At 53.5% G+C, this 26,780-nt stretch overlaps 1 protein-coding gene and 1 non-coding gene across 9 annotated transcripts; one reads left to right on the top strand and one right to left on the bottom strand.

The window, feature by feature from the left end:
* The first annotated feature begins 553 nt into the window (after positions 1 to 553).
* LOC120867464 lies at positions 554 to 649 on the top strand. The gene has a single exon (XR_005721893.1). It is a non-coding gene; the product is annotated as a small nucleolar RNA SNORA1 (small nucleolar RNA).
* A 3,001-nt stretch (positions 650 to 3,650) lies between these two features.
* Positions 3,651 to 26,780, bottom strand: DLG4 (discs large MAGUK scaffold protein 4). Of its 8 annotated transcripts, none has more exons than XM_040243546.1 (20): positions 26,314 to 26,778; positions 18,557 to 18,721; positions 15,158 to 15,211; positions 14,972 to 15,022; positions 14,644 to 14,768; positions 14,378 to 14,547; positions 14,153 to 14,289; positions 13,856 to 14,000; positions 10,021 to 10,316; positions 9,808 to 9,910; positions 9,380 to 9,494; positions 7,899 to 8,075; positions 7,576 to 7,612; positions 7,443 to 7,470; positions 7,264 to 7,311; positions 7,055 to 7,156; positions 6,567 to 6,739; positions 5,544 to 5,653; positions 4,799 to 4,890; positions 3,651 to 4,607 (listed from the first exon to the last, which is right to left on the bottom strand). In XM_040243546.1, exons 1-20 carry the CDS (start codon positions 26,341 to 26,343, stop codon positions 4,501 to 4,503), a joined length of 2,265 nt encoding a protein of 754 aa, XP_040099480.1. In that variant the 5' UTR covers positions 26,344 to 26,778; the 3' UTR covers positions 3,651 to 4,500. The 8 variants fall into 8 exon arrangements, 7 of the variants coding, with proteins under 7 accessions (XP_040099480.1, XP_040099483.1, XP_040099484.1 ...); XM_040243549.1 differs by having other exon boundaries at positions 14,972 to 15,031; positions 18,656 to 18,721; positions 26,314 to 26,637; XM_040243550.1 differs by having other exon boundaries at positions 18,656 to 18,721; positions 26,314 to 26,637.

The following is a 26,780-nucleotide window of genomic DNA, read 5'->3' as shown; positions in this document are numbered from 1 at the left end:
CAAGGGCTACAGCATGCCCTCCCTGGGACGGAGTCAGAGCCCACCTTCCCCGCCCCCCTCCCCCTCCCATGGGTGGTCCTGGCCCTGGCTCCACTCTTTTGTGCTGGGACAGCCAGGATCCTGTGACCCAGGACTTCTCTGGGACTCCTCCTTCCTACTTTGATTTAGAGGGTGAAAATTTTAAAACTCCAAATGCTTCCAAGTTTATTTAACTTTCAATTTTATTCAGTAACAAAGAATAGATCAAGAGGCCAAGAGCAACCATCCTTTGGCCAGGCAGTGTGCCAAAGGTTTTATGTGTTTTTTCCCCTTTATTCCTCGTAAGAATCCAACCAGGTGGTTATTGTTGCCATTTAACAGCTAGGGAAACCGAGACCCAGAGAAGTGAAGCTCTTTGGCCAGTGAGTGACACCACATCTCATCTGAAACTCATGACCACCTCCTCCCTGGCTCTCTACTGCCCCCTATCGTACCTTCTCCACCAGGACCCTGGGCAACCTGGCCACTCCCATCTTAACCGCCCTCCAAGGGGACTTTTCACAGCGTTTATAACAGCCACATGGTGTTAACGTGGCTACATGGAGAACACAGGTTTTGCTTCCATTACTGTAATTTTATTACAGTGGTGACAGTGAGACCTGTAACTTTTTTTTTTTTTTGCTAGGCTCATGAGTAAAAATTGGATATAACAAGGCTTTTCAATATTAGGAAAGATGAAGGAATAAATAGCAACCTACTTGCTACATTTAACTTCTAGAGTCTTAAATTGCTTGAAGAAATTGGATCCCAAAGATTACAGGTGGGGAATTTTTAAGTTTGTCCATATACCACTGGTGCTCAAAGAGGCTCAACTAAAAGAATTATGGGCTGACTTACATAACAGCTGTGGCTTGAGCAAAACTTTTTGAAAGAGCTATCTTATTTTGAAGATTATGACTGTGGAGGAACCAAGGTGACTGGCAGTGGAAAAAATCAGTGGAATTTTAAGGAATGTGATTCATTAAAATTTTATTGACTTAGATAAATTTTGCCTATGTTATACACAATTCAAAAGAAAGAATAAACTCTTTACACTTAAAAAAAAAAAAAAAAAAACCACTGACTCCTCTGACCCACTTTGTACTTCTCTCTCTCCCCCAACCCTGCTCCACTCCCTGACCTCCTCCTGCTCAACACTACAAACTCTTTCCTACTTCACTTCCTCTACCTGGCACACTCCCCCACCCCAGACTTTGTCCCCTCTCAACTCAAAGGCTGCTCCAAGAGACCTCCCTGACCAACCTGTCAACCAGCAAGGACACACCCCCAGCAGTTACTTCCTTTCTTCAACAGAATCATTCCCTTAAATTCCCTGAACACCATTACTTCTCACTGTCTGTCCCCATTGATGAGACCCAAGTGCCCTGAAGGCAAGGATACTGTGTCCCCAGCATTTCAACACTGCCTGGAACCAGGGGAGATTCAAAATAAGTATTTGTTGAAGGAAGTAGATGGGGGTGAAGAGAACACATGCTTTTAAAAAATAATAAATTAAAAAATGAATAAAAGTGGTGAGGGGTGGGGGGGGGGGAGTCAGCTTTTGAACTCATTGGAAAAGTCCCTAATGCTGGGAAAGATTAGGGCTGGAGAAGAGGGTGTCAGATGAGATGGCTGGACAGCATCACTGATACAATGGACATGAACTTGGGCAAACTTTGGGAGATGGTGAGGTTCAGGTAGACCTGGTGTGCTGCAGTCCATGGGGTCGCAAAGTCGGATACGACTGAGTGACAATTGTGTGGGAACCCACTGTAAAGAGCTCTTTATAGATTTGGAAGAATTCATCCCAAACTGCTAACACGCTTCTCTCTAAGGGGTATATGGAATGAAATGGGGAAGGAACTTTTTTTAACCATATGTATTTATATATTTATTTGCAGTTTTATAAGGTACATGTATCAGTTCTGTAATCTAGAACACAACGCATGCACAAGTAGGGGATTTTACCCCTTCTTGGTGAATTCTCCTTAACCCCTTAAATACAGATGCATTACCTGCACACACCTTCCTCGGCTCAGCTTTCTCCCTTCGGGCCCAATGGTAGAGAATGTGAGCACAGCCTCAAACCATTTGCTCCTATACAGAACCATGCTAAAAGAAGGGTTATTGGGAAAAGTGGTGCTTTCCATCCAAGCAAGACCTCAGAATCACCTAGGAGGTTTCTTGAAAGGCAGACGGCTGGGCCCGGCCCCCAGGACTGGCCTCTGCTGGATCCAGTGCTGCTCAGAAAACCATGGGGCAGTCCAGAGAGGACCCTTGGTTTAAGGGTCCATCTCTGCCTCTAGCCTTGAATCCAGTCAAGCTAGGGCAGCCCCCACCGTCCCAATCCTCTCCCATACCTACCTCCTCACCCCCATCACCTGAACACTGCCCCTGAGGGTTAGTCTTTTCCATCTAACTCTTAACTTTGTCAGAGATGGCTACAAAAACTGCCCTTTTGCACAGTTCAGGACTTAACCACACCACCTCAGCCTTCCTTTCTGGGGTCTCTGAATGAGAGAGAAATGGGTAGATGGGATCCCCCCAGTGGTGCCAGCAATGGCTCATTTATGCAGTAGTTGAGGCTGGAGTAAAAGGAACCTGTCAATCATATGAACAGTGGCAGAAGGGAAGCTGGGAACCAGTATCCAACAGAGCACCTGAGAAGCTTCAGTTAGGACCGAAAGCCAGCAACATCTGACTCCCTAGAACCACATTTTCTCCTTCGTAATATATTTTATATATATACATTCTTAGTCGCTTAGTCATGTCTGACTCTTTGGGACCCCATGGACTATAGTCTGCCAGCTCCTCAGTCCATGGGATTCTCCAGGCAAGAATAGTGGAGTGGGTTGCCATTACCTTCTCTAGAGGATCTTCCCTGACCCAGGGATCAAACCAACATCTGCATTGCAGGCAGTCTTTACTGTGTGCACCAAGAGGGAAGCCCACATACATACATATATACACATATACATATATATAATGGACCATTTCCCTTTTTGCCTTGTGTACCAGGAAGTTCAGAAATCATATTCATCCTCATAGCTAACACATTGGTTTCTATTTTTATCTTTGGTATCACATTCTATTTCCCCACCCTTATTATCTGCAAAATTGCTTCAAATATCTCCTACAGAGAAGGGGCAGACATAGAGAAATTAAAAAAAAAAAAAGAAGAAATCCAATGAATAATTATGCAGCATTTCTAATGGGCACACTTCTGTGAAGGTCATTGCCAGAGCCCAGCTCTGTCCACAGAGCTCCATGAACATGAATGAACTGTCTTCTCTGGTTTTCTTTAGAGACTGACAGCAGACTAGGCTGCCGGACAGGGCTGAGACGGCTCAGAAGAGGGGTCAGGGCTGGGCTACGTTTGCAGCTCCTCTTCCTGGGTCTATCAGGGACCTAGGATGGAATTCCATCCCCGCCCCCACCCCAGGCCCATTCTTTGCTGGAGCCTTCATCTGCAGATTCCTCCAAGGCCCCCTTCAGGCCACTCTGTTCTGTCTGTGGGTAGGTGGGGGAGGTGATGGGTGTTGGGGGAGAAGGATCTGACTTTACCAGACCCATCCCTATACTCCCACCCGGTCTCCCTCCTCACCCGGGTCCCAAATAATCAGGCCACACAATGGGTTTCAAGTATCCGTCTCTTCCTTTCACTCTCTCGAAAGAAAAAATAAATAAATTGCAGAAGGCGGCAGCATTTCCAGTCTTCCCCTGGCTCCCAGACACCCACCCCCAACCCTGCCCCCCCTTCCCTCCCCCCCCACATTCCCACTCCCTAGACCCATCCCTCCCCATTCCCAAAAGAAAAAAAAGGAAAAAAAAAAAAGAAAAAAATCCCCAAAAAAAAAAAAAAAAGCCACAGTTAGACCTTCCACTCATGCAAACCGGCAAAGAAAAAAGGTGGGGGGCATGTGGAAGGCAGGGGGCCCATCGTGGAATCCCCCCACTAATCCCCCCAAAACCACCTTTGAGAAGAAAAAAAATGGAAAAAAAAAAAGAGAAATCAAGGGACCTGGGGAGTTATGATGGGGTCAGGAGTGACCCCAGACCCTGCCTCGGGGGGAGCGCGGGGGCCTGCAGCCCTGCAATGGGTGCTCCTGGAGGGGGGCCCTGACTTTCGGAAAGTGTGTGGGAGGAGATGGGGGAGAGCAGGTGGCCCCCCAGTGGGTCTGTGTGTGCGTTGGGGGCGGGCAGGGGCAGGAGCAAGGGGTCCTAAGGAACCAAGGCTCGGGATCAGGAGCCTGGGGCTCCCCCCCAGACCCCAGGTTCCTGGGGTTCTGCAGCCCAGTTCTGGGGTGCAGGGATACATGCAGAGGAGTGTCCCCCCTCCAGTGAGCTGGATCCAGTTAGAAAGGAAATAAATAAGAAGGGGTGGGAGGGAGGCTGGGGGTTGGAAGGGCTTGGGCAATTCAGTCCAGACCAAGGGCCCGGGCGGTGGAGGCAGGGCGAGTCCAGGCCAAGCCAGGGCAGGAATCAGAGTCTCTCTCGGGCAGGGACCCAGATGTAGGGGCCTGAGAGGTCCTCGATGACTCGCTTCACCTTGTGGTAGATCTCCTCAAAGCTGTCACCCTCCACGATGGCTGGGGGCAGGGGCAGGGAGTCAGGCCCAGGGCAAAGGGCACCTTCTCCTAATTCTCCAGTCCATGAGCCATGGGATGCACCCACCCAAAGGGGATACCTCCTTCTAAACCACCCATCCTGTGGGGGCCCCTCTTTTGAATCTGAGCCAACGGCACCTCCCGTGCTGGCCACGGGCTAGCCGCAGCCTCACCTGAGAAGCACTCTGTGAATTCCTGCTCCAGCTTGGTGGCTCTGTCGAAGGCTTTGCGGGCTTGCTCCTCTGTGATCCGCTTATTAATCTCTCTGTGGGGAGTGAGAGAGACACAGACCTGAGGGTGGGTCCTGCCCTGCCTCGATCTCCTCTGTCCAGGGATGTTAAGTTGCAACCACTATTTTCTTTTTTTTTTTTCTTTTTTTTTTAAATATTTATTTGACTGAACCAGGTCTTAGATGGGGCATGTGGGATCTAGTTTCCTGACCAGGGAATGAACCTGGGCCCCCTGCATTGGAAGTACAGAGTCTTAGTCACTTGACCACCAAGGTCCCCACTATTTTCTTATTTAGAGCATGAAGCAAAAAGTACAATTCCCAATATCCTCTGGGGCCACAGATGGGCCCCTCCCCATGACCCACCCCAGCCAGGTGTGGCCACTTCAGGGACCTCTCCAGAACCTCATCCTTCCAGCCAGCAGCCCAGTGAAGGGATTGACTCTAACTCCCAACAGCCCCGATGCCCAGCAGGTGTGTGTCCCAGGGGTTGCTGGGAGTTGTAGTCCCACCTAGCCCAGGGCAGAAGAGGAGGGAAGAGGCCTGGGCTTCCCTGGGCCCTCTGGGTTCTAACTCCAATTCCCCTCAAGGGCTGCTAGAGCTGCTGTCCAGGGTTCTGAGGGAAGAGCTCTGAGGCCCAAGGCTTGGTGTGGGAGAGCCGAGGGGAAACCCCCTGAGACCATACTCACAGAACATTCTCCAGGGAGCGGGGGCGGATGAAGATGGCGATAGGGTGCAGGTGGGCCGCCTGCAGCCGGCGCACGGCATTGGCCGAGACATCGAGGATGCAGTGCTTCCCCTGGGGGCAGGCAGGGTGGGTGGAGGGGGACCAGCAGGTGGTGGGAAAGGACAGACAGAGGTGGCAGGACAGGACCCACACACAGGACGTGGAAAAGTGGAGGACATGAGATTGGCCAAAAGGGAAGTGAGATGGATGTCAAAAGACGTGTGGGCAAAGAGAGTGGAGGCAGGAAGGGTACAGACAGACAGAGTGAAAAAAGGAGAGGGACAGAAGGAGAGCAAGGGAGGGGCCCACACAGGAGGGAGGGGATGGAGGGAACAGGGAGGACAGGCAGGGAGGGGACCCAAAAGATGGCGCAGAGCAAGGCCCAGGGGGCGGAGTCAGGCAGGCAGGGCGAGAAAAGGAAGGAGAAAGGAAGTAGGGTAGAGGGAGGAGGGCGGGGAGGACGGACAGAGGACAGACAGATGGAAGGAACAAGGAGAGACAGATGGGAGGGAGGAGAGGCAGATGGAGAAAGGGGCCGTGGAGGGAAGAGAGCAGGGTGGGGGCAGCAGGGAGAAGGTGATCGCAGGGGAGTGGGAGAGGCAAGTGGAGACCCCAGGAAAGGCGAGGGGGGAGGGGAGAGGGCCAAAGGGAAGCCGGCAGGAGGGAGGGCCCAAGTTGTAGGGGGCCAAGCCACCAAGGGCAAGGCCACAGGAAGAGAGGTGAAATGGGGCAAGGAGAGGGGGAGAGGGGACAGATGGCAGCATGGAGTTTGGGGTCAGGGACCGAGGGAGGGAGGGAGGAGGGGGCGGGGGCGGGGGAGCAGGGCACCAGAGAGCAGGCAGTCAGACAGAGTTGCCCAAGAGGAGAAGGAGGTGGAGGAGCGGAGTGGAGACCCAGCAGGGAGAGAGACAGAGAGAGAAAGAGAGTTAGAGAGCTGAGGAAGGCCATGGGGAGGAGGTGGAGGGGGACGGGCCGCGGCTCCTACCTGCTCTGCCACCTCTCGCACGGACTGGACGCTGGTTCCATACAGGTGGCTGTTGTACTGGCCGGCCTCAATGAACTTGTGGGCCTGAATGTCCTTCTCCATTTTCTCCCGGGATGACACAAAGTGGTAATCCCGGCCATCTATCTCGTACTCCCGCTTGGGCCGCGTTGTATCTGCCAGGAAGTCACCCCATCCCCCAAAGATCTAACCACCATCCCTCCAGCTTCAACCCTGCCTACAGCAACCCCCCGCAGAGAGCCCAGCTGGTCTTCCAGGGAAGGGGGCTGCTGGGGAGACCGAGGCCAGGGGAGAGGGGTGGAGCTGCCTCCCCCAGCACCTCTGGGTCATCCGAGTCCCAGGCCTGGGACGGTCCCGGCGGACGTGAGGGTGGCTGAGCAGCACCCTTGTCTGAGAACCCTGTGTTCGGAAGTGGCTCTGCCTGTGACCCCTTGGGCACCCCCCACCACCCCCCAAGGCCCTGCACTCACGGGGAACACAGGATCCGAACTTGTCGGGGAACTCGGAGAGGAGATCATCGTTGGCGCGGTCCTTGGTGGGCCCGAGGATAATGATGGGGCGAGCATAGTGCACTGAGGAGAGCGTGGCGGTTAGGTGGGGGCAGAGATCGGGGTCAGGCAGGGGGGGTGGGCAAAGCCGGGGCAGGGGGGCTGGGCCAAGGCGCGCTGCCAGGGCTCACCTTCCATCTGTGTCACCGTCTCGTAGCTCAGAACCGAGTCTTCTCGACCTAACAGGAGGCAGGGCATCTGTAAGGGCCTTGGAGGCAGGGGATGCAGGGCCCCCACCAGCCTTCCCAAGGACTCAAGAGAAGCCCAGGGCTCCTCTCCCCGAAGGTCTTCCCAAGCTGACCCAACCTACCCTGTGATCCAGAGCTGGAGCCCCAATCCTAGGGAGACAGAGCAGGCCATGCAGTCAGTCAGGAGTCCAGACCCAAGAGCGCCACACCACCTCCACCTCCGCTCTTCCACCAGGGCTCCCGGCCTTCACTTACCTTGGCCTTTAACCGTGACCACTCCCGTCGCTCAACCCTGAGGGATACATGGAGGGATGGGGGTAGAGAAATGCCCAGTGAGGGGCCCTCTTGCCCCCACCCCCAGGGCAGCTGAGAACTCTGTCTCCCAGCAGCCCCTAGGCCCCATGCTCCTAAATGAGGTGTTTGTCCCAAAGGCTCATGTGAGTCATAGGGCTCATGTGAGTCATGGTGGCATGAAGGGTCAGCAGACAGATCCCCAAGAAGCTGGGGGTAGACCCATGCCTTCCCTGCTGGCTGCCCACCCTGGGGCCCTTGGGAGCTTCAGGGGCAAGAAGGCTCACCGCCGCTTGCTGGGGATAAAGCCGATGTCATCGGTCTCGCTGTCGGAGTGGACCCGCCTTGCCTGCCACCACTCCTCATCGCTGGCGTCAATGACATGAAGCACATCCCCGAAGCGGAAGCTCAGGGCCTGGCTCAGGAAGCCGCAGTCCTTGGTCTTGTCATAGTCAAACAGGGCCCTGGAGGGCAGGTAGCCTCCAGTCAGTCTGGTGAGGGCCAAGGCCCCCGAGACCCAGCCCAGAGGTTCTGCCTAGGGGTCTACAGACCCGCATGGCCGCTGGTGGCTTTCCCAGAGATGCTGTGGATTCTGAGGAACCCCAGAACTGTGTGGGAACCTAAAACTCTACAACTATGAACAGCCATTCAATCCTCGCTGTGTCAGCGATCAGACAGCCTACGGATCGGGGGTGATTTTAAGAGTAAGAGTGAGAACAGCACCCTCCTAAGAAAGCAGCTGCAATATGCATGCACGTCACAGTCACAGGGGTAACAAGGACCCAAGTCCAGCTACCCTCAGCAGTAGAGTGGCCTTAAGTGACAACCTGTAAGTGACAACTCCAGGGTCAGGACAAGGGAAGGAAATGACCGCAGAGACACCAAAGATGCTGAGCAGAGCACCAGGGCTAGAAAGATGGGAAGGGACTCCAAGATCATCAGCATCATCTGGGAGTCAGAACCAACCTGCCCTGGGAGCCAACCGGACCCGGCAAGGAGAGAAGGGCCGAGCGAGGCTGATTTGAGCCAGGCGTCTTGGCAGACAGTGGTGCCATTCAGGAAGAGAGACACTGACTGGGCAGGACGGAGGGCACGCACGCAGGGGAGAAAAGGTGAGCTAGCTCTGGGACATGCTGAGTGTGAACACCTGTGGGACAACCCCAGGGTTGTGTCCAGAAAGCAGATGGCTGGAGCTGCAGGTCTGGACCGTGGGGAAGAGGTCAGGCCTGGGCTGACTGCTCTGAGAGACACTGGCAGAGCAAGCAGAAGGGGAGGCCATGTGAGCAGACTGGGAGCCCAGAGGGAAGGAAGGGAAGAAGCTCGGACAAAGCGCCTACACCTGGGGCAGATAAGAAAGAGGAGCCCAGTGGGAGAAGAAGCCCTAAGAAGGTAGCAAAATGCCACCCGGGAGACAGGGTCAGCTTGGAGAGAGCAGTGGTCCCCTTCCCCTGGAATGTGTTATCCCATGAGGATATTCCAAAAGTTGAAAGGCCCCCTGCTCTGCCAGGCATTAACCTTTGAGTTACCAGACTGTGCGGCAGCTGGGGGTCCCAGGGGAGGTGCCAGGGTGACTAGGGGCTAGGAAGCAGTAGGGATCACTGAGGCTGAGGCTGTTTTCTAGTCGCTATGGAGCATTTCTCAATGCTAACCTATGCGTCTCCAGCCCTAGAGTGGGAGGCGGGACAGGAGCCAGGCAAGATTGAGGGAGAGCTGGGTGGGGGACAAGGGGCCATGAAATGAAGAGGGGCCCAGCCAGGAAGCCTCTGACCTGATATAGAAACCCCTTTTGGGGTTGCTCCGCAAGGAGGCAGTCCCTGAACCCAGGCTGCTGTTCATGAGCTGTTCCCGAAGGTCGTGGATCTTGGCCTCGAACCGGCTGTACTCTGAGAAAGGACAAGAAGGTTCCTGAGCTCTGGCCCATCCCTACTGTCAGCCTCTTCCCTCCCCCTCCCCCAAACTCTGCAGAAGCCAGGAGACAGAGTTCTGAGCACCATGTGAGAGGGGGAGCTTCAGGCTTGGTAATTCCCGTTTAGTTACTCAGCCATGTCTAACTCTTTGCAAACTCATGGACTGTAGCCCACCAGGCTCCACTGTCCATGGGATTTCCCAGGCAAGAATCCTAGAGTGGGTAGCCATTTTCTTCTCCAGGGGAACCTTCCTGACCCAGGGATTGAACCCGTGTCTCGGGCCCAGTACCTTCGGGTTTATACTGAGCGATGATCGTGACCGTCTGACCCGCGTTCTTCAGGGCAATGGCAGCCTGCTCATGGCTGGCATTGCGGAGGTCAACTCCATTGACCTAGAGAGAGCGGGGAGACCTTGAGTCACTGGAGATGGGGGCTGGGCTCCAGCCTACATGAGCTCTGGCTGGAGGGGAGGGGGCGGTCCGCAGAGCTGGCCTTCCCTTACCGAGAGGATCTGGTCCCCCTTCCGCAGCTCCCCACTGAGGTCCGCAGGGCCGCCAGCCAGGATGAAGGAGATGAAGATGCCTTCACCATCCTCGCCACCCACGATGTTGAAGCCCAGGCCCGTGGAGCCCCGGTGGATCACAATCCGCCTCGGTTCTCGGGGGACGTCTTCCTCCCCAAGCAGGTCCTTGGCCACGGGGGAGTAGCGCCGAGGGGAGGTGGGGGTCATGGCGGTGGGGTAGTCAGTGCCCAGGTAGCTGCTGTGACTGATCTCATTGTCCAGGTGCTGGGAATAAGCTGAGGGAAGACATGGGCGGAAGGACGGATCCATTGGAAAATGCACGGAGGGAGACAACGCCCACCACTCCACCTCCTCCCCAGGAAAGCAGCAGAACCAGGCTCAGGGGAAGGGGACGTCACTGTGCCAGAGAAACAAGGCTGGGGTGTAAGGGGACATCTGGTCACAGCAATGTCAGGGGGCAGGAATTCACAGGTCATGGTAGGGGTGGGTTCTCCTAGGGGTGAGTGGATCTGAAGGGTACATAACCTAGGTATGCCAGGGGTATGGAACCAAGGGGAATATTAATACCAGGCTTTGGGGCTTTTAGTTCAGTTGAACCATCTCTTATATCATCTATAACATTCCTCTCCCTTTGTTTCCCCCCTTTCGTGGTCATTCATTTGGTGAGAAAACGAGGTCATTTGTCTAGCAGGATTTCCCACCTTCTTTTAGGAAACAGTGGGAAACCCTAACAAGTAGATCACTGCTTACATCCCTGCCCTGCATCTGCTGTCAAGTGGTCACGTGTATAGAGACCCAAGTTTAATTTTTGACAGAAGTATTTCCTAGATGCTGCTGCATACTTTCTGCATCACGACATAACATGATGTCAGGTTGCGTTTTTTGAGATACAAATCTGTAGGTTGGGGTGTTGTCAGCCTGATCCATTCATTATAAAGGTCGCCATTAGCCTCTCACCTAAGAGTTTTACCAGCTACTGACCATCACTGCCTGGACTTGACAGTTCACTGAGGATGGCAAATAGTGCCCATGGATATTTCTTTCTTTTTTTTTGAGGGAGGAACATTTATTAGTCAGAATTGGTCTGTAAAAAAGAATGTTCCCAGGTCAACTACTGGTCACTGTATGGTGCAATATGCATAGGAAAAGAGAATAAATGCTTGACTCTTTCCCTTTGCTTGCCAGTATTCAGAATGTACAAGTTCCCTAGCATCTTCCAAAGGTACCGAGTTGTTTTGAAGTATCCTTATAATCCTGTAGATTTTAAAATATTTACTGAGTTCTGGTTAAATGGCCAGTTTCAATTTGGCTCCTGCCTTTGACACAACTCTTGAATATCTTCCTTGCTTTCTTCGTTTAAGGTTTAAAAGATAACTTGTTCTTTTAATGCTTTTGCTAGAAAATGGGAATGTTCTCAAGTGAAAACTTGGTGGCTCAGATGGTAAAGAATCCACCTACAATACAGGAGACCTGGGTCTGATCCCTGGGTCAGGAAGATTCCCTGGAGTAGTGCGTGGCAACCCACTCCAGTATTTTAGCCTGGAGAATTCCACGGACAGAGGAGCCTGATGGGCCACAGTCCATGGGCTCACAGAGAGTTTTCCTAATATGAAAGATGTTACAAGTTCATCTTACCCATTCCCTGCTCAAGTCTTAGATCTGGCCCTTTCTCCAAGGAGCCAAGGTTCCCTCTGATAGGTTATGGTGTCTAGAAACAAGACCATGTGATTTTAATATGGTCTTACAGTATGATTTCAGATTTGGATGAAGTAGTCACATCTCATTATTCTTTTCCAAAAATTCCTTAGCTCTTCTCCCAAATGTAATTTTCCAGTTGGGGGTGGGGGGGTGAACATTAACATTCTGATGAGGATTGCATAAAATTAGAGAAAAACTTGGAAAGGGTTGAGATCTTTAGCATATTATGTTTTTTGCATCAGGAAACATGCTGTGACTTTCCAGTTCTTTAGTGTTCTTTTATGCCCTTCGGTAAAGTTTCATCATTTACCTGATATAAATCTGACACAGGTCATTTACTGATATAAATCTGTCCTCTGGTCAAGCTTATTTTTCTAAGAATTTTTTTAGAGATGTTTTTAATGTGAACCATTTTTAAAGTCTTTATTGAACTTGTTACAATATTGCTTCTGCTTCATGTTTTGGTTTTTTGGCTGAGAAGCATATGGAATCATAGATCCCTGACCAGGGATTGATCCATACCCTCTGCATTGGAAGGTGAAGTCTTAACCACTGGGCCACCAGAGAAGTCCTCTAAGAATTTTATAGCTTTTTTCCTATGGCAAAAAGGATCTTTCTACCCATTATATTTTCTTATTGCTGGGCAGTCACTAGTTCTTGCTTTTTATCTTACATATAGCCACATTCTTAACCCTACTTATTATTTTTAAGGTTTTCATTTAATTCACTTAAGATTTTAATCTAGATGGACAAAAGTATAATTTACAAATAAGGATTAATCTGTTTCTCCCCACTGAAATGTAACATTTATTCTTTTTTCTCTTGCTACCCTGCCTGAAATCTTTACAGCAGTGATTCGAAGCAGGGTAATTTTGCACCCCACCTCGCCCCCAGGGAACATTTGGCAAAGTCTAAAGACATTTTTGGTTGTTCTGACTGGAGGGGAAGGGTACCACTGTCATCTGATAGAGGCCAGGGTTGCAGTTAAACATACTACAGTGCACAGAACAATGCCCCCCACAACAAAGAATTGTCAAGTACAAAAATGTCAATAGTCCCAACGTTGAGAAACCCTGCTCTAAAGCAATGTGGACTAACAGTAGCAGGAAGAGACTTCCTTGCCTAGTTCCTAACTTAATGGACACACAGATAAGATTTTATCATTACAATGTGTTCACTGTTTATTTCTGATAACACTTTTCAATCATGTTAAGGAAAACTCCTCTGTTCCTAGTATACTAAGTTTCCCTCTCAGAATAGGATGTTGAATTTCATCAAATGCCTTTCCCACATCTGTTTGAAATGAACTTACTGTTTTTTCTACCTTTTTTTTTTTTTTTTTGCCACGCTACTTGGCAGGTGGGATCTTAGCTCCCCAATGACCAGGGATCAGGGATGGAACTGGTGGCCCCTGCAGTGGAAGCACGGGGTCTTAACTGCTAGACTGCCAAAGAAGTCCATCCCTCCCTTAACTTTTTAAATACAATGACTCATACTTAGAGGTTTCATAATATGGAAACACCTTTAATTCCCTGAAATGAACCTGACTTTGTGACAATGTTACTCCCTTAGTATGCCACTGTTTGTTTTGCAACTATGTTATTAGAAACTTTTACATCTCTGTTCAGAAGCAAAATTAACCTATACTTTCCTCTTTTTTTTTTGGCTGAACCATGGGGTTGCAGGATCTTAGTTCCCTGACCAGGGACTGAATCCAGGCCACAGCAATGAAAGCCCGGAATCCTAACCACTAGGTCACCAGGGAGCTGCGTACTTTCTTACATTATCCTTGTGACCATTTTCAGATGCCCTTATAAAATGAAATGTGAAATGTTTTATCTTTTCCTATGCTCAGAAAAAGCATAAGAATTACCTATTCCATGAGGATTTGATAAAATTAGCCATAAAACCATCTAGTGCCTTCTGGGGGAGGGACTATTGACAATCTTTTCTAGTTCTTTGATGGTGACCAATTTTCCATCTATTCTCCAACCAAAGGAAGTGACAAAGGTTGTGGCCAGCTCAGGGGAAGGATCTGAAGAGGCAGGGTCAATGGGGATGTTATGGGGTGACTGGTTGGGGGCATGGGGAGCTCCAGGGTTTGGAGGGCTCTCACAGGTTGTGATGTCTGGGGGAGCATAGCTGTCACTCAGGTAGGCATTGCTGGGCTTGGCCACCTTTAGGTAGACCACATCGTACGTGTTCTTCAGGGCTGCCACGGCATCCTCATGCATGACGTCCTCCAGCCCCACGCTGTTGACCTGGGGCCAAGGGAAGCACAGCTCAGACAGAACCGGAAACAACCTCAAGATGGACGTGCTGAAGGCGAGCCCATCAGGAAGCCTGGGCAGGCACCAGGCCAGCAGGCAAGACCCAGGTGTGGGCTAGAAGAGTGATGGGGGTCCCCACTCACCGCTAGGATCTTGTCTCCGATCTGCAACCTCCCGTCCTTGTGGGCAGCACCCCCTTCGATAATCTTGGTCACATAGATGCTGTTATCTCCAGGGATATGTTGGTTCCCGACACCTCCAGCGATGCTGAAGCCAAGACCTGGGCGGAGGGAGGGCAGAGGTGGGTCCCCAGGTCCCCTGGGGCAGAGGACAGCGGGAGGCGGGTGGCAACCTAACTGGGTCGCTACCTTTAGGCCCCTTGATGAGCTTGATCTCCATGAGCTTCTCAGCCGGGGGCTTCCGGCGCATGACGTAGAGGCGGACGATAGAGCCTGCCTCTTTGAGGGCCTCCACCGCCGCTGAGTGGGTCACCTCCCGCACGTCCACTTCATTGACAAACAAGATGCTATCGTTGACCCTGAGGGCAGCAAGGTGGGCCTGAGCCAGGAGCTTCCTGCCGCCCTGGTCCTCCCTTTCAAGGGAGCCAGCACCCTAACCCGTCTCCTCTCCCCACCTGAGACGGCCGTCCTGGGCTGCAGCCCCACCCGGAATGATCTTGGTGATGAAGATGGAAGGGTCATCACCGATGTGGGGGTTATCAGTGCCACCTGCGATGCTGAAGCCCAGACCCGAGTTACCCTGGGTAGAAGGAGGGGAAGAGGGTCAGCTCCCCTCACCGCCTACTCTAGACTGGGTGAGAGGGGAGGGGAGAGGGTTGGGGAGCTGTGACCGGAGCAGGAAGGGACAGGGTTAAGAGGCTGGCCACTGAGAAAACACGGGCACAGAGAGAAGCACAAACAGGGGGCAAGGGGAGAGGACCTGGGCTGCATGAGCCTGCTCACCCTTTCCAACGTGATCTCCTCGTATTCCATTTCCCCCTCTGTCCCGTTCACCTGCAACTCCAGCACGGGCCAGAAACACAAGAGCCGTGAGCCAGACTTCCTGCCTGAGCACCTGACCCTACCCTGCTGCTGGGACTTGGCCTTCCCCCTCCCTTCTGTAACAGCCCCGAAATCTAAACAACTCACATATCCCGGGGCTTCTAGGGTATCTGTGTTGACAATCACAGGGGGAGAATTGGCCTGTGAGGGAAAAAAGGAGATGAAAAGCTGCCTGAGCCTTGGCTCAAGAGGGAGCCTGTAACCAAGAGATCCCCCCACCATGGCTACCCTCTCAGCCTCTTAACCTGGCCCGCTCTGTTCCCCTTGACTCCCTGAAGGACCCAGCCTTGATCCACGTTACAAACACACAAGTACACGTGCTGGCCCCAGCTCTGCCCAGCCCAGGCCCCCTGCATGTGGAAGGAGGTGTCTGAGAAGCAGGAAGAGAGAGACAGCCAGATGGGGGAGCAGCAGATGGTATAGAGCCGGGAGAGGGGGGGCCGGCTGGGGGGGGGGAGCTTCTCACCGGATGTAACACCACAGAGTGCTACATGCCTTATGTACTACACACACATACCACAGGGCTCCTGTCCACTAGGGCCTACCCCATCCCTGTCCCTATCTACCCACTAAAACCCAGATCTTTTCATAACCCTCCCGCAGACTTGCCCCTCATTTTCACACACATGTGCCCTAAACCCTGGGCCCCCGGAATCCGGGGTTCCCCAAGATGCAGGCCCCACCCACCTCGCCCACCCACCATTCAATCTACTCCTTCCTCTAGGGATCCTGTTGCCAAGCAACGGTATCTAAGCCCAGCCAAGGCCTGGGGAGACCCACCTCCTGGAGGCCCTGTCGCCAGGACAACGGGAGGCGGAGATGGGGCGTGGCCTAAAGAGACCAGATTCCCAAAGGCAGAATCTGGTCCGCTAGCCCCGCCTCTCCTGCTCTGGGCCCCGCCCCCCAGGTAGCCCGGCCGAAAGGAGCCCGGGCTGAAGAGGTGTGAGGGCGCAGCGCCTCCTGAATAACCTTCCTTCCTCCTTCCCCTACGCCCCTCACCCTACGCAGTGGAAAGAACGTCAGGAAAGGGGAGTGGTGAAAGACATCCGGGTCCTACTCTCTCATTACTCTTACCCCCACCCCTGGCCTATTTCATCTGGGAAAGGGTTAAAGTGGGGTGTGCCCAGTTCCCTGACGTCAGTAGCCTCGACACAGCAGGGTCTCTAGATTCTAGGGCAGGGCCGCTTTAGGCCGGTCCTAGGGGCTTCCCCAGTTGCCAGGGCAACCGAAGCCACGTTTCCATAGCAATGGGGGAAGGCATCCAAAAGCCTCCTTCCGGGGTCCCCAACCTGTCTCCTCCTTAAACAAATATTTATTTGGAGCCTACCAAGCGCGAGGCACTCATCAAGGATTCCCCAGACTCCTCACTCTCTCCTTCCCAAGGGATCTTTCTTCTCTCCTACTGCGATATCTCAGTACTACATATTTTCAAGCTTCGTAATAGATTTCATACCCATAAATCTATTAAATCCATCCTCTGACCCTTCAAATCTCAGCAAATGCTACTATCCAGCCAATAGCCACTGACTGCCAACATCCCATCTGCATGTCCCTCCTCTGTCCCACAGCCTATCCTCAATTGCCATCCCCATCCTTACCCTAGACCTCCCTGCCCGAGGCTCCATCTTTTATCCCCAACTACCTTCATCTCATCTCATCTGTGTAGCTGTAGATAAAACACCCCTCTCTCCACCCAACCCAATCTATCCTCCAACCCCAGCCTCCGTTCTCCATCCGCTTCCCCGCCCTGTGCCCCTGTCCAGGCCCATTCGGCATCAGCCTCCTGCTCTTATCCTCCATCCTAACTTATGATCCTCAGAGGGATCACCACCACTCCCCCTAACTTCATTCTCTGACCCTCAAGATTCTATACCCAAATCACAATCCTTCATTCTCAACCCTCTGAAAACTGAGGCTCCTCCTGCCCCCCAGCTCAGGCCTTGTTGTGGGTCTTCCCTCCCACACCCAGGGCCTCCAGCACTCACTTCCCTCTGCTTCCTGGATGCAGATTCCAAGTCTCCCTACCTCTGTACGACCACCTTCACTCCTCTTCCCCTTCCCCAAGGACTGAATGGCCCCATCTTGAGGGAAAAAAAGCATCTCTAGTCTGCTTTCCTTAGTCCTTGCAGCCCCCAGCCGTCCACAGGAATTCTCTGCACCCATCTCCTCCTCTCCTTGCTCAACCTCCTCCCTGATTCCACATCTCATCTTTGCCTGTCTCCTGTCTTAGGACCTCTCAGCTTCCTCTTGTGTCTCCACTTTTCTACCTGCAGGAGAATGGTATTTCCCTCTCCAACTACTCTCCTACCACCTCCTTCTCACCCCAGAACCTACTGCTGCCCAGCCTCTGCCTCCTCATTCCCAGGCTCAGGAACTCAGGAACCTCCTCTCCATCTTCTTGGTGAAACGTCAACAACTTCCCCTTTCCTGGGAACATCCCACAAGATCCTAGAATCTCACCCCTGACCCCAGTGTTCCCCTGAACCTCACAGCCAGCCTGGTACACTCCATTCCTCCCAGCCTACACCCCCAGAAGAGGAGACTGAGGGGGAAGATGGGAAGTGGCCTGGAGAATGGGAGATCTCAAAAACAGGGCCTCCCCAGGACTGGAGAAGGGAAAACATACTGTGAGCACAGAAAAGAAGGGGAAACAGGTGGTGGTGAATAATAATGGGGGGGACACAGAAAGAAATTTGCATGGAGGTAGAGTCCAAGAGGAGGAGAGAGAGGAGGCATAGGAGGAAAGGACAGAAGTGATGAGTAGGGAAGGGGGTTAACACGGAGAAAGGGAGCCGGCTGACCCAGGCAGAGGACTCATCCTGGCCAGAGAGCCTGAACTGGGGATGGGGAGAGGGAGAAGGAGAGTGCGTGGGAGGAAGAGAGAGACAGCACCCAGCACCAGCCAGCAGAGAGGGAAAGGCAGCGAGGCGGGGAGGGCACAGGAGGGGTGCAAAGGCCTAGGCAGGGGACAGAGGCAGAAAGGCCGGGCAACCAGAAATCTCAGGCCAGACAGATGGAAAGGGCTGGAGAGCCAGGCCCAGAGGCCGGAAGCGGGGGGAGGAGGCAGCGAAGGGCCAAGAGCAAATGAGGGCAGCAGGAGTTCTGAACAGAGCTCTGGACACAGAAAATGGAAACGGAGGTGGGGGTGTGTGAAGGAATGAAGAGGGCCCAGGCGCTGGGAGCATCCTGGGGAACGCACGCATCTCAACGCACGTGTGCGCACACACGCAGACACACGCGCGCACACACACAACGGCTGTAAACTCTACACCCTCTCCCACTTGCCTGACCTCTGTTTCTCCTCTTTGGGAACCAGGTGTTTCCAACGCCCCCAATGCCCCCTCCCCTGGCCCCAGGAGCCCAAGCCCAGCCCACCAGCCCCAGCCCCCCCCCACCTCCGGCTCTCGCCCTACCGGGCCTTGGGGGTAGTTGTAGCTCCGAGGTTCCAAGGGCTGCACTGGGGAGGGGGCCGCCTGAGTCTCCTACCTTGAGGGGGGAGAAGTGGGCGTGGCCCACGACCCCTTGGACGGCCTCGAGGTGGGACAAGTTCCTCTCCGCCACGTGCACCAGCTCGGGGGCGTTTACCTGGTTGGGGAGGTGGGCCGGGCTGTGCTCCAGAGGGGGCGTGTCTTCATCTTGGTAGCGGTATTTCTGGGGACGGGGACGGAGGCGTCACGGGGGCCGGCCCAGCGCCTCGGGCTCCAGGCGGCCCGGCCCCGCGCGCCTCCGCTCCCCCGCCAGTGCAGTGCGGAAGGCCCTGGGGCCTGACCAGCTCCTCCCCCTCCCTGTCCTCCAGCCCATTGGCTCCCCTCTCTCCACCCTCCCCACAGCCCCCTCTCCCGCCAGGCCTTGGCACCTCTCCTTTCTTCCCAAATCCGCACCCTCCCCGCAACTCTTCCAACTCCCAGCCTAGGACCCCAGCCTTCTCCCCAGCACACCCCTCCTCTTAAGTCCGTTTCTTCACCCCTTTCCCAGAGCTCTAGCCCCTCGGCCACGTGCACCCTCCCCTTCTCTACCTCCATCCCCAGCATCTTTGCCTACCTCATCAGCTTCCCCCCACTTCCTCTTTACCTTAAGCCCATTCCCCATGTTGTAATCTCCCTCCTTCGAGTTGCTTCTCCCATTCTGTACTCCATCCCACCCCGCTCCACCCTCCTTGCCTCAGTCTCCCTACTGCAGCCTCTGCCCCAGGAAGAAATCACTCCCCAGCACTTTGCACGCCCCGGGCAGGGACCACAGGCAAGCCCTTCAACTAGCAGGTACTTGGCATCAGCCCCCCCCCGACCCCCCCCCGCAGGACAAAGTTAAACCGGTCCAGCTGGCCTTGCTGGTTCCCAAGTCTTCGGTAAGGGGGCCCCAGGACTCCCCCACCTCTACAAATGCCCAGAGGCCAGCCAGCTAATCGGATATACTAGAAGAAGGGGGGAGGGCGGGGGGAGGAACAGAGATGGTAGGGCTCAGAAAGGGGGCAGGAATAAATGCCAGCTTCCAGGTTCAATAACTGCGGAAGTGGGTAGAACCTCAGAGTAAATTCCTGGTCTCCCTTTGGCCTTTAGGAGTGAAAGACCCAACCTGACCCCTGATTCCCCTTCCTAACTCACTGCATACCATCTCAAGGGCCTCCCTTACTAGCTTAATACAGACACCAGTAAATGAGATTAACGGAGGGACCAGAGAGGAGGGCAGCTGGAGACAGTAATGAAGGGTAGCGCCTCTGCCCCTCACAGAAGCAGACCCTTCCCAAGGCCAGGTTCTATGAAGGAAGGGGAGGGCTCTCCCAGAGACTGCAGAAGACAGACTACACTCCCCAGTACACGTGGGTAAAAAGAGAAGGCAAGATTTCCCTCTCAAAAAAAGTATCTGAAAAGCTGAGAGGACCCCAACATTCGGAAGACAACAGTTACAAGATCAAACTGGAGGAAGCTTATCAAGGTCAATGCCTGACACAGAGTATGATTCTGAAAATTCTGAGGATGAGGAACCAAGGCTGAGGATGTAGTCCACTTTGGCCATGGTTAAGGATAAAGTAAGAGAATAGGAAGAGGAAAATGGTCCATTAAGACTCTCCAATCCAGAACACAGAGACAGCTGAGATCAAGGAACACCTTGATATATTTTGTTTTAAGGCTGCACCATTGAGCATGCAGGATCTTAGTTCCCTGACCGGGGATCAAATCCATGCCCCCTGCAGTGGAAGTGTGGAGTCATAACCACTGGACCCTGCTAGGGAAGTCCCACCTTGATATGTTTGAAGTCTTAAAGAAAGAAAACGGGCTCATCAAGGTACACTTTGTTTTCTGGCCTTGGAGACAGACTTGGAGGAAAAACTCCTAGCTCCCTCCAGGTTTCCATACCAAGAACACAAAAAGTGGAGAAGGGAAGTTAGGAGAAGTAGAAATTAAATAATCCTCCTCCAAGCTGGGCCCTCTTGGGTAACAGAATTCGATGAACTGAAAGAGGTTGTTGTGCCACATTCTGAAAAGGTGGTCTTCAGCCTGGATAGTGCAAGAACTGAGGGACAGAGCCCCAAAACTGGAGGGGCCAGGGAGGGAAGGAGACAAGGAGACTGCTCCCCTCTTCACAAAGCCCCCAATTCCCTGTGTGACAACTGAGGCAGGGCCAAGGGTTGCAGCTTCAAGTTTTTGGAGTTTGGGACGGGGCAGGGAGGGTTTGACCCCAAAGCCCCTCCATCTTCGGCCCACCTCACAGAGAAAATTTCTGAATCCCGATGAAGAAATGTCAGGATGCACACAATGAAAATGGAAGCGTGGAAAGGGACATTTCACTGTTTATTCTAGAAAGGAGATGAAAGAAAATTTGTAGCACACTGAGACTGCAGACACCTCTCCCTTCCATACCCCTGTGGGGGGGCGGGGTGTCTGGGACTGAGAAAAAGGCTCCTCCTGATCCAGTGACAAAGTCAGGGAGATAGGGAACAAGGAAAGGATTCCAGAGTTCCCAGAATGTGGCTGAAAGAGGTTAGGGCCTATGTTCAGTCCCTGGAAATTTTTAAAGTAAATGTAGTAAGGAAAAACCTCTGGAGAGGTGGGGGTGGGAGAGTCATTAGGAAAGTACAAACTGGGGGGTGGGGGTTGAGGTCAGCACCTCTCATCCCAGACTAAAGGACTACTAACACAAGGCAGGCTAGGAAGGAGGGTCCCCTCTTTACGTTACTGGGGCTCAGGGCCGCAACCGGCAACAGCTCCAGTGCAATTGGGACCAAGTCTGAACCCCCAATATATTAAGGCACAGGTAATATTATTAAGGCACAGGCATAGGATAAGTCAAAGGCCTGAGGTCGCTGTTACTCTTTTCCCTTTGGCCCCCTCTTCACCGCCCCAGTTGCAAGAATGACCTGGAACGGAGGCTTGCACCCCCAGAATAGAGGGTTGTGAGTGAAAGTGAATGATTATAGGAGGGGCGACCCACTGCGCCTGTCCGCAAGACACTGCCACCCAGAGACCCCGCCAAGCAGAAGGAGGAGCGACAGCACTTGAAGCTTGCACCCCGAGATTTGGGGGGTCCGGAAAGAGGGGAGCGGGGCCGGAGCCCGTACCGCGGCACGTACCACGCAGAGACACATGGAGGCGAATCTGTTCCGAGCCGACATGGAGAAGGGGAGGGGGACTGAGGGGAGGGGATGGGTGGGAGAGCAAGGGTCCCGGGGTTGGGGGGGGAGGGGCAGGGGGGCGGGGGCGGCGGCGGCCGCGGCAACTGGAGGCGGCGGCCGGAGGGGGGGGGTGACGGCGCCTGCGCAGTGCGGGAGAGCGTCACGATGGGAGAGAAGGGGTGCGGGGAGACCCTCTTAGCCATCAACTTCCCTGGTTCCAGCTGTTTCTCTATGAACTTCACCGTGCACAGTATACTCCTATTCATTCACAAATACAGACATTCCTAAAATTACCAATTTATCGCTCTGGTTCTCTGGGATCCCTTGTGCTATCTAATCTCCCACCCCTAAAATCACCAAGCCCCTATTACAAAACCTCCCTGGACTCTCAGGGTGCAGGGAAGCAAGCAGCACTTCTCCCTCAGGTCAGAAGGACCCCCAAGGGGTCTAAACTGCCTCCCACAATCCCCTCCCCCAACCTCCCCAATGATTGTTAATGTAGACAACATCCCCACAGATGTCAAGACGTCTCCTATTCTAACCATCAGTAAAGCTCCACAGGATAGCCAGACAACGTTTTCCAAGAGTTGAAGGACCACAGATCCTGTTGTGCCCTCAAATTAATCTACCCTTTAAATCAACCCTTTTAAAATTATGTCTGTTCCCCCAGTCTGCTAACAGAGACCTTGAAATTAGTGCAGCTATTACCCTTGTAAACATCCAAATAACCAGTCCTCAGATTCATTTGGGGTCCCCTCTCCAAATCCTTGAACCTAATGAGATACTCATGACTTTTCTAACATACCATACCCCAGTACCACCAGATCCCATTTCAGGGAATACTTAAGGGACCTTAAAGTTGACCTTCTGAATTCAGTTGCAACCTCTTCAGTTTATTACCAGACTTCTAGATTAAGAGATATTTCTCTATTCCTTTTCTGTACTCTTTAAATGTATACATTATTCCTTTTTCTGGCTGCCCTCCTCTACACCTCAACATTCCTCACCACCCCACCCGCCATGATTCTGAATTTCAACTTTGTTGGAAGATTACTCCCAAATATATCTATCTCCCCCACACCTACGTCTCAAAAAATGTTTACCAAAATAAGATCTGACCTGCAATTTCCAGTGGCCCACAAATCTCCCGTAACACACCAAAATGACTGCCTCTGATCTCTTCCATTTTGTCCCAAACTGAACCTGAAAGCATCTCTTCTAAATATTCTCCCACTGAACTCCCACCTTTTCAACTCTTAAAGCCCAGCAAGCAATCTCCTAAAAGCTGCTTCTCTGGCTTTTCTAAAATGCCTACAAATGATAGAGAGGACGGATTTCCCTAGAACCTGACCCATGCCCCCTCTCTTCCCGTTGACTAGAATCTGTTAGATACGCCCCCACGATGACCCCCAAGGTCCTAGTTTCGTATCTGGATAGAATGCTTGCTTGTATCCTCAGAGGGAGTCAGTGCGGAAGGGGCTGAACTGGAAATTCCTTACAGAAAAGAAAATGCACAGGCCCTAGTTCTCCACCAGTGGGCGCTATGGCCATTAAGACCCTCCCCCATCCCCCATTTCCTTTTTCCCTCCATTTTCCGTTTCCCCGTTGCCTGGCAACACAGCAATCAAGGACTTTGCCGTCGCCTAGCAACCGTCTCCCTGGAACATAGCGTTGAGGTAGGAGGTTGTGCTCTGATGAAATCTTAACAGTCCTCCATCTTAGGAAAACTGAGACGTCAGATCGCCCAACCCCCGGATTTTCCTTTCCAAAGACCCCTACTCCCCGCAGTTTCTTAGACAACAGGCCCCTCAAACCCTGTCTCCTCTTTGCACATGTGACCACGCCACGCCCCTGTCGGGTCAGCCCCGCCCTCATTTACCCAGTCCTAAGGCCCCACCCCTTTCTGAGGTTGTTTGCCCGCCTCCCTTGGTAGAGTAAGCCAGACCCCGCCCACCTGCCTCCAGGAGACCACGCCTACGTCCACTTCCCGCCCATTCGCTCCCCCGGCCTCGCCCACACTGCCCCTCCGCCACGCCCCAGTCGACCAATGAATGAGGCCGTAGGCCATACTGCCCCGCCCCCGACACCTTAGCTTTGCCCAATAAGGACCACCCGGAGGGTTTAACCGCTTCGCCTCCGGGACTCTAGCCAAATACCCCCGGTCTTTCCCCACTTTCCTCCCTCCCCCACTTGTTCTGCTCCGCCCTCCGCCACCCTCGCCCGGCCCTCAAGTCCGCCACGCAACTTCAGTCGTCGCCGGTTACCATGGCAACGGCGGCAGCAGCGCGGGGAGTAGGGGGAGGGACGGGGGCGGAGTGGGAGAAAGAGATGCTCAGAGACACCGGCAGAGAGCGAGGCACAGAGTAAGATTAAGTGATAGCTATAAGGCAGAGTTAGCGCAAGGCACAGGCCCTGGCACATAGTAGGCATTCAGTAAATATTCCTTAAATTACTGCGGCAGAAATCTAAATATAGGCGATGAAAGATGGAGGAGTCAGATGTAGCTGGGAAGCTCAACGACCGCAAAGCATGAGCACCCTCTACCCCACCCAGCATTCTGGGGGGACAAGTGCCATGTGCCCCCCCTGCTGGCTCTTCCAAAGCTAACCCTCCGCTGCCCTGGATAGAGATGAACCACAACTCCCAACAGCCCCAGGGGCAGCAACCCTCTAACATTGACGGTTCTCCTGCCTCAAAGCCTTATGGGACTTGGAGTCCCCGCCATCCCGAGACTGACAAGTTTTCCGGCCAAGGAATGTGGCAAGCCTGGGTCTCCACGCCTCTGTAAAACCCCAAAATGCATGATCCTCTCTGCGCAAGACTCTTTCCTTCGGGGATGCTCAACCCTGAGCTCCATCGAAGAAGCAGGATTCTTGAAGGGAGATGAATAAACCCATCCTCCCAGAATAGCTACCAATGCAGACAAGGCCCTCACCCTCCCTTCTCATATGTGCGTTCACGTGTTGGAAGCAGAGCCCACACATTCCAACTGGCTTTCTGTGTACACCTGCACATAAGGGACCATAGCCAGAAAGCCTAAGGCTAAGGGGCAGACTAAGGGAAGGAGTCAAGAGGAACTGAGGCTCAGACAGACCTTAAAGGAGAGAAGGCCAGAGAAACTGAGGCAGAAAAATCCACTGCAACTACAGGAGCTGGGAAGAAGAAGCAATATGGGAGAAAGCCCAAGCCCACAGAATGGAGGATAAGCAAGTAGCCCTCAAGAGAGGGTAGGGACTTGGACCTAAAGGTCCTCAGCCTTCAGTCTCCTCCAACCATGCTCACATATGCACAACACATGTGCAGATGCATGTGTATGCATGTATGTGAGTTTGTGGCAGGGAACATGTGTGTCCTCAGCTCCCTGCCCTGAGAATCTGCAGTTCCCACTAAATATAACCCCCTCCCCAGCCTGTGACTCACCCAGACCCCGCCTCCCCGGCCCCCACTTCCTGTCCCACCCCCCAACCCCCAGCTGCCTGCCACCCGCCCAAGCCTCCCTCCACATACCAGGCTTCCAGCTTTCTAGTCCCAGAGTCTTAGAGCCAAGACCCAGGTATTCTGCAGCCCACCAGAAGCTTGCCAGTGTTCCCCATCCCGGAGTTCCTGCACTTGGCAGGCTCACAGGGACACCCTTCTACAGATCTTCACTGCTGCTTGCCCAGCCCTCCTCCTACACCTTTTCACCCCAGTAATTTTAAATCCAGGCGTCCTCTCCCACCTTGATCCCAAGGGTCAGAGGTAACAGGAACATTCCCTTCCATCTGCTTGTCTCCCTCTTTCCCAACCAAGGTAGATACAGTGTGGGAGGAAGTGAGGATGCTGGACACCTGCCTGGGCCACCCCCAAAATTTTCACCACGCACCTGGTACCCCTCCTTAAATCCCCTCTCCCCAAGCCTCTCATCCTCTTCCAAAGAAGCTGGCAACCTCAGCTGCTGCAGCTTCCTACCTCCCCAGGGAGTACCCCGAACCCTAACCTCACCTGGTCCAATCCCTCAGGTGATTCTGTCAGGTTCCAGTTCCCTGACAACTCCCAACTATCCCCATTCTATATAACTGACCCTGAAATTAACAGTCCCCTCGAATTAAGAGCACCCCCAAATGCATATAAGATGCTTCTTTTATAATCTGAAGGCCCACTCCTTCCCTGCCAGCTGACACCCCCAGACCAGTCAGGTACTCACAACCAGTAACCTTCTACCTTCAAGCCAGGAGCCCCCTGAAATTGGACAAGGCAACTGGAAGCCAGCTTGTCCCCCAGGAGGGAAGAGGAACCCCCCCTCACATAGTCCACCTTCTAACATACACCAAGCAGGGCTCCCATGTGAGCCAGGCTTCTCCTTAAATAAGTCTCCCTCAACATCATCGGTGAACCTCAAAATTCACCAGATCCCCAAGTCACAGAATACCCCCCAATTTTCCATTTCTCCACAGGTACAAAGGGATCACTCCAGGGGGCACCTGTGGCCAAACCCAGCATTATCTCAGATGTGAACCCCAAACTAAATTATGACCCCCCTCCCATCTGCTGATGCTCTCATTCCAGGGCCCCCAGCCGCAGATTAGGCCTGACTAACCCCTCCCCACGAACTCATACCCTCCCCCGAGTTTACAGGGCCCCCTATCATGCTTACCTTGGTTGTCACTATACAGAGACAGTCCATGTTGGGGGGCCTGGCCGCAGCGGCGGGTAAGGGGCTCTGACTTCATCGGAATTTCGTTCCTCCCCTCCGTGGGTTCTCACCCCTCCCCCCTCCGCACCCCACTTTTGCAGGGGGGGCCAGGATGGGGGGAGGGGTGAGAGGGGAAAGAGGGGGTTGGAGAAGGGAAGGGTAGGGGAGCGTGGGAGGGAGGGGAAGGGGGCCCTAAAAGGGGTCCCCAGTGGAGGGGAGGGGGCTTAGGGAGTACACCCCGATTCTCAGGAGGGGCGGGGGCACCGGGGGCTGGCAGCCCCGGGGTTCGGGGGCTGGGGCATGAGCTAAGGTGGGGGAGGGGAACTGGATGTCGGGGAGCCCCGGGGTAGGGGAAGGTCTTGCCTAACGGCCAGGGGCTAGGGGCCGTGGCGGGGGAGTAGGGTGGGGGGGTCGGAGGCGGCAGCGGC

Source organism: Oryx dammah, unplaced genomic scaffold, assembly GCF_014754425.2.
Source record: "Oryx dammah isolate SB20612 unplaced genomic scaffold, SCBI_Odam_1.1 HiC_scaffold_8, whole genome shotgun sequence".
Classification (NCBI taxonomy): domain Eukaryota; kingdom Metazoa; phylum Chordata; class Mammalia; order Artiodactyla; family Bovidae; genus Oryx; species Oryx dammah.
The sequence above is the reverse complement of the archived record's forward strand: the minus strand, read 5'-3'. Positions and strand labels throughout refer to the sequence as shown.